Source organism: Micropterus dolomieu, linkage group LG18, assembly GCF_021292245.1.
Source record: "Micropterus dolomieu isolate WLL.071019.BEF.003 ecotype Adirondacks linkage group LG18, ASM2129224v1, whole genome shotgun sequence".
In the NCBI taxonomy this organism is placed as follows: Eukaryota; Metazoa; Chordata; class Actinopteri; order Centrarchiformes; family Centrarchidae; genus Micropterus; species Micropterus dolomieu.
The window spans coordinates 9,559,963-9,567,213 of NC_060167.1; the positions used below are offsets into that span (position 1 = coordinate 9,559,963).

The window sequence follows — 7,251 nt, forward strand, 5'->3', positions numbered from 1 at the left end:
CTCTAATTTATTAATACTAAGTACTAACTTGTCAATAATCATTTTGTTCAACATTTAATGATTTGCTGTAGCACTTCAAACTTTTTTAATGTCCCACCCCATCCAGGCTGTGATTGGTCGGTTGACGAAAAGTGAATAGTTGTACATGTTGCTCTGTGAAAAGTTGTACATGTTGAACAACAAAAGGCACCGACACAGCGAATGTTAAATGGAAGCGAGCCAAACCCAAACCTTCCTTATCTTCTCCTAGTTTTCTTATGTCTTAGCCTACTGCTTCAGCTGCAGTTGATCTCAGTCTCTGTCACAGAGTGACCGGAGCACCGGCATTTCTCTTGGTGCTCTGGTGACGAGTCAGACTATGTTGCGAACATAGACTGTATATAAAAAGGTTTTGAACAATTAGCGGCGGCGTGGTGGGAGTGGGGTTTATGGTAGGTTGTTGTCATAAAAGTTACTGGTACACTGCTCATAAAACATTTTTCTCATTGCATGTAGGCTTTTCTGTTTTAGGGGCACATGCGAGAGCCCGGTGTGGGCGGAGATAATGAGCAGACTGCAGCGCACACACAGAAGAGTGTGTCACACACACTTTTTTTTCTATTTTATTAAATCGCACACTTTCTGCAGTTATGTAATCACACATGACGACATCGCAATTGCAATTAGATTAATCGTGCAGTCCTAGTAAGCAGTGTGATGCAGCCTGGAGCCTATGGACGTGTACAGATTCAGAAAAAGCTAGAAACACTTTGACTTTAGATGTAGTCCAAGAACCGCATTCAAATAGTTTGAACTATGAAACATAAGACCATGACATCTCCACTGGGATGTTGGAATCAGCATGTTTCCACTGTGTGTGTGTGTGTGTGTGTTACCTGCAGGTCGAGCAGAATCCAGTCTATGTGTGTTGCCTCGTTGTCGGGTCTGGTTCTGATGAACTGGAACAACTTCAGCAAAACACACGGGTCTAAAGAAAATTGAGCAATTGAGTAAATGTTTGAAATAGTAAGCAAAATATATATATATTCTGTCACCGCAGAAACAGTGCAGTAGCAGAGGTGCTCACCATGTTGAGAGCAGAGCTGCTGAACCAGTGTCTGGTGGTCGGACATGGACGTGAGGACAGACACACACTCTGAAACTGTCCGCAACCTGCTGTCTGCTGACAGACACACACACAGCACCTGCAACACACACTGCAACCTGAAAGACAGAGATAGGGACAGAGAGAGCTTATAAATTACTATAAACTACAAGATCTACTGTGACCTTTGACTTCTTGTTCTTGGTAATGGTGCTAGTGAGGGAACTGATTTCTCTCTCTTTCTTGCAGATAATTGAACGTATGTCATATATATATATATAACAGCCTTTAAGTGTGTGTATGTACCTGTTGATGTGTGTGTCTGGCGTCTTCTCAATAAGGACACACAGAGTCTTCATGGCATGAAGGACAAGCTCCTCCCTCTGGGACCCGCCAGTGCTGCCCAGACCCGCTTCACACAGCCGCAGCACTGACTGCAGCAAGGCATTCTGGGAGTACAGACCCACACCTGCTGCAGAGTGCTCAGCCTATGACCAGAGGGAGGAAGGCAGAAGATCTGTTTAGGAAATGTTTAAATGAAAAATCTCTGTCCAGGAGGGTTAAGATTAGGAAATGTGTGTTCCTGTACCTTCTTGTCTGAAACTCCGCTTCGACTCTCCTTTGACAACACAGCCTCCACCACCTGGGAGCATCACAAAGGCCAAACGTCAGCACTGCAGATTCAGAAAATACTCAACAAGCAGATGATCATTAGCACTGTAAACTGTACATGAACACGTTATGAGAATTTCACCTCCACTTAACGGGTTTATCTTATTACTTCACCCTATGTGTGACCTTCATTGTTCAGAAGTGAAGTTCTGACTCTAAAGTCTGTTTTCACATTCATCTGCTGATAAGAAGTTTCTCTGTGCTTACCTCAAATCTCAGTTTAACACGTATGAGCAAGGTTTTGTGACGACTAGTCTGGAGGCCCACTACAACAGTGTTTCCCATACATTGATTTACTTGTGGTGGCCCGCCACAACGTCAATGCTGACCGCACATATTGGTTTTTGATTTGTTTTTTTACTAGGCCTATTTAACATTGTTTTTGATCACAAAGTTGCGTGTAGCACATATATTCGCTCAGCACCCACTCCCGCTCGCTCGCTCGCTCCCTCTGTCTCTCTCTCTTATGAACACCGCTGCCCAGATCTGTCCAATACAAAGCTGACAATGTCGGAGACCCACCTTGCAAAACAGTCATTTGCAAGCATGTAAGGAGCCTAGCTAATAAGAATAATAAGTATAGCTATGTTAACATTAGCACGCTTTACATAGCTGATAGTATTTTTATCTTAAAACATGTTTAAGAACACATTCCATTAGATTCCTGGAGATCCTGCAGTAAAATTCTGAGCTCTACTATTGTCGAGGTATTTGAGGCAAGCTGCAGCCTTGCTCCTGCAAAGTGAGGAGCACTTTTTGCTGAGGAGCGGTGAGCACTCTTTCCTTGCCTGTGTTGGTTTGGTATTTTAGTGACTTACAATGTGCCACAGTAGGAGGGAGAGGAACAGTAGAGGGTATGTCATTGCCAAACCTCTAGCACATTTTTCAGCACAGTGGGTTGAGGTTGACCTGCGTCCTTCCCCATTACATTCTCTTACATCTTTATTTAACAATGAGCATTACTGTTTAGCCATGCTAGTGGTGTTGCTCCAGACTGACTGTCGTTCTGTCATGAGTGGGAGTATTCAAGTATATACTCACAAGTAAAAAAAATACAATTATATACTTGTATTGTTTGTTTAGCCGATTAAAGGAACACCCATGTGATTTCAACAAGGACAGACATTGTTGTGTCATCACCTCGTCACTGTGGGCCAACACCAGGTAGAGGAGCCTCAGAGCAGCCAAACCAGTGTCCTCCACACTGAAAGCAGTCAAACCAGTCTCCTCCGGTCTCACTAGTCCAGCAGCTGCAGCAGCACGGCCCGCTGGGAGAGAGCTGGCAGAACCAGAGTTTGTACCACCAGAAGAGGTTGAGCGGAGCGAATCCAGAGCCTGACAGAACCGAGACAGGTGAAGCTCCAACAGAGGGAGGAGGAGGACAGCGCCGGGACATGACCTGCGCGCGCACACACACACACGAACACACACGCACGCACACACGATTTGTGATTTTTAAACATTTTGTGCTCAGGTGAATGTTAGTTGCCCAAATCACACTAAATGTGAGTTAAATTTCTAATTTTGATGTTTATTTCTTCAGTTTTTGTGTCTGAAAATATAAAATTAAAATTATGTTAAAGGAATTAATGGTGACAAGGTTTTGGTATAAAATTTCTAGTCTCTCTCTCCTTTCTCTTTTCTGTCGCTCTCTGCATGTGTTTCTGCCTTCACCTTCCTATGTTCCTGCGCAACACCTGCTGCAACAATTATCATTCATACATACACTACTGTATATAAAACTGAATTGAACTGTGTGAAGACAGTATTTGAAATATGGTGAAACCGTACTTCTCAGGAGTGCACAGGCCTTATATGTGGCGGCTGATATATCGGTGAAAAATGTAGTATACAGTTTAACCAGATTCTGTAAACCTATATTAACCAGAGACTGTACAAAACATGGACGTAGTGTCACTGCCGTCACCCTGAAGAGGTTTTTTATGAGCTATTATGAAGCTTTGTGCTGCTGTTACAGTTTGCCCACAAGATGGCTCTGCTGTCCACTGAACTGTTCAGCATTAACCGTGTTTTGTTGTTCTGGATTCTTCAATGAGTAGCAGATATCAAAGTTAGTAAAGTTTCAGCACAGCAGTTATAGTATCTCAGTCAGTTTACCTTTTGCTTATGCTGCTGGCTGCAGCTTCTGGTCGGCTCTGACTCAGCATGTTGAGTCCAGTTACAGCCAGACTCTGGACTGGACTCAGGTCTACTCTGGGATTTCCACCTCCATCGACAGTAGGTGCAGCATCAGAGTGAAGCAGAAAACCTGCTGACATCCCGCTGAAATCAGTACATACAACATCACATCAGTCTTTTATAACAGTTCAGCTCCTTTGTGCTTGAGCTGCAATAGGTTGTACTAGTGGTATTACAGCCACCACTGCTACTACTACTGCTGCTGTTAAAACCACTATCTTTACTACTGTTCAAGTCTGCTATAATATATTAAAAGTTATATTATATTAAAGAAAGTTAGTTAGTGGATTGGGAGACACCATGTGGTGAGTGAGGTGAGGTAGCTGCATTAAGTGAACACCCACACAGTAGATGCTGAAGTGATCATAGCACCGTAACATTTGATTAAAAGTCTAGTGTGTTATTGTCAAACACAAATGTGCATCTTTGCCATTGAATGATGTAGTCTGGTATGTTTGCTTTAGAAACAAACTCAAGGTTACTGTCTGTTTAAACACACAGAATGATGCGTTTTATTGATCCACCGTGTTATAGCTGCCATTTTGGCCGCTAGTAAAAGTTACTTCAAAGCATGGGCACTTCCTGTCGGCTCGGAGGCATTGCGAGGCTAACCAGCCGACCAATCACAGAGCTTATGGTCTACGTTGACTTGACATGTAGTTACATTTTTGAGGAGGTGCAGGTCAGGCTACGCTGTAGGTGACGGCGTAGGGCTACGCCGTCGATTTGACGCAGAATTATAAGTTGCATTTGAGTGCTCAAACAGAAACTAATATTCACACACATTCATACACTGGTGGAACAGCCACCAGGGGCAATTCGGGGTTCAGTATCTTGCCCAACGACACTTCGACAAGCAGCCTGGAGGAGCCGGGGATTGAACCGCCGATCTTTCAATTAACAGGCAACACAGCAACCACAGCTGCCCCAACATCATTAAACCATGGTGACTTTCAATGAGCATGAATTCTGTTTTGTTTGATCTGTTGGCCAGTGGGTTGCTTCTTCAGGATTTATTCTGCCACACCAGAAATTGAGCTAAAATCCGTTTCTCCCTGAAGTCACTGCTCCAAACACCTTCCCTCAAACTACTATAGTACTCTATTATACATATTTGCACTCCATTACCATCCCTGTTGTCATAGTTACAGTGCAGGGTGTTTACCTGGATGTCAGGTGGATGTCAGTCAGACTCATAGACAGCAGGTGAGAGAGGCCGAGGCTGCTGGGAGACAGAGGGTGCTGCAACAACAACCCCAGCAGAATGCCACCTGAAGGACAACACACAAAGGCTGTTACACTTCAGAGAGACAGGCCCAATCCCAGTGTCCCCCCCTAAGCCCTAAGCCCTGAACCCTCACTTTACTGATGTCGCTTGGAAAGTGGTTGAGTGCAAGAGGCTGCAAGGGCTCAAAATGCTGTAAACAGGAACGGGACAGCACTTTGCCACATTATCACGTTACCTTGACGATGTTGAAACACTTTTTATTTTATGTTTTTGCCTGATTTTTAAGTTTTGCAGGCTCTTGTCCTACAGAGTGGAGAAGAGGTAAATGTCTACATTTCAATAATTGATCAAAACAGCATCATTAAGCAAAAACTAAAATAAAGTTGAATAAACTAAGCGTGTAATAAGGTGATTGCATTCCTCTGTCTTCATGTGTTCTATGTACCATCTTAAATCTATGTTAAGAAAAATTTTAACATCAGTGTTGGTGTCCATGTTTGTTTGTTTACCGTTCTTCTTTTCTTATAAGGCAGATTTGCCGTTATATTGCTCCCTCTTCCGTGTTTCACGTCATACCGCTATGAACTGTGGGCATTTCCCTCAGGCAAGGTCTGCAGAAATGCAGACTTACAAAAAGGGCTCAAAATGTCCACGAGAGAGCCCTCACACACTTGACAATTTGACAGTGGAACGGCCCTAAGGCCTCACGGACTTCCTGGGAACGCACCTCAAAGTCTGAGTCTGTGAGTGGGGACATTGGGATTGGGTCACAGTGAGTGAAAATAATAAACTGTGCAGCAGACGCCAAGATAATCTGACTTCCAGTCTTAAGTCTGGGCAAGCTCCCAAAACATTGGGTCCTGCATTTCCCATAATGCAACTGGATAGTGTGTTTCATTAGACCCTCCCTGGTGGATAAATGCTCTCATCATTCAAACTCCATGCCGCCAATTTATAATGCAAGTCTAAATCAATATACTCAATATGACATCACTCTAACATAATTTTGGGATATTTTCTCAGACTTGACAAAGCTCCTTCAGAGTAACAGACAAAATTAAACAACCCAGGCTAATCAGTATTGTGCTTGACAAGAAAATTGACCTTTGTGACTAAAAAACAATGTAATGACGCCACAGAGAGGTGCTGTTGAATTCATACAAAATTCAAAATAGGGGGTCAGCATTTTACACATTAGGTCATAATGGTTAGTTAGTTCAGTTAATCGTGCAGCTAACTTAGTGATCCTTTTAGTTGACTGATCTGCAGAGTAATACAGGGCACAGCACTTATACGTAGGAATATGTGAGCTCTCAAAAGAAAAAGGCTGTCTGACAGCAAGGTCAGAGTTTGGAAATATTCTGAAAATAGTGTACATTTGAACTTTTTTCTTTTAAGTGGCTAAAACACATTTTGCAGCTGACCCTGTCCTCTGTACATTCTGTGACAGAACAACTCTCCGCTTCTCCAAACTGGGGACAAACCGACAACCATCTACTGCAGGTAATACATAATGTAGTTATATAAGTATGAGTGGGCTGAGAGTCTGATGTCTTAATTGTTTGGCTGACTAGTTTAAACCAAAGAGATTTTAATTTAACTGTGTTGCAGGTTATTTATTTCCATTAACCATTATGAAGTAGCGGCACTGAGGACTAGCAGACTGACTGACCTCTGTGCTGGAGGTGTGCAGGTCTGACGGATAGGAAGGGGTCTGGACGATGGACTTCCTGTTTGTCACCAGACCTGCTGCTGGAGGCCCCTCTGTCCCCACCGTCTCTTCGTGTCTTCAGCGGCGTCTTCACTGGTGTCGTTCTGCTTGGGAGGTGAGCTCCAAATGTCTCCTTAGTGATGAACCCATTTCCTGATGGAGAGGAGGAGCTGCTGCCGCTCCCATGATGCAACTGGGCGTGACAGTTCAACACTTTCGGACTGAGAGGAGAGAGAAAGAACAGATAACATCAGATAAGCAGTGAGCAGATAACAATAAACCCTCCTGACTCAATGTGCTAAGTCAAACAAACACTGATCAGTCACACATGTTCATTCTGGAGTCTGCAACTGTTCC

General features: G+C 43.5%; 1 protein-coding gene across 1 annotated transcript in view; it reads right to left on the reverse strand.

Annotated features, from left to right (window-relative positions):
• Nucleotides 1–275: 275 nt before the first annotated feature.
• LOC123986735 (ATR-interacting protein-like) overlaps nt 276–7,251 on the reverse strand; it is a 12,600-nt gene continuing 5,624 nt past the window's right edge. Inside the window, exons 7-14 of the mRNA XM_046075078.1 lie at nt 5,121–5,226; nt 3,875–4,039; nt 2,897–3,155; nt 1,674–1,727; nt 1,391–1,572; nt 1,067–1,203; nt 876–967; nt 276–356 (exon numbers count right to left, since the gene is read on the reverse strand). Coding sequence (XP_045931034.1) covers nt 276–356; nt 876–967; nt 1,067–1,203; nt 1,391–1,572; nt 1,674–1,727; nt 2,897–3,155; nt 3,875–4,039; nt 5,121–5,226 — 1,076 coding nt within the window. The remainder of the gene's footprint in view (nt 357–875; nt 968–1,066; nt 1,204–1,390; nt 1,573–1,673; nt 1,728–2,896; nt 3,156–3,874; nt 4,040–5,120; nt 5,227–7,251) is intronic.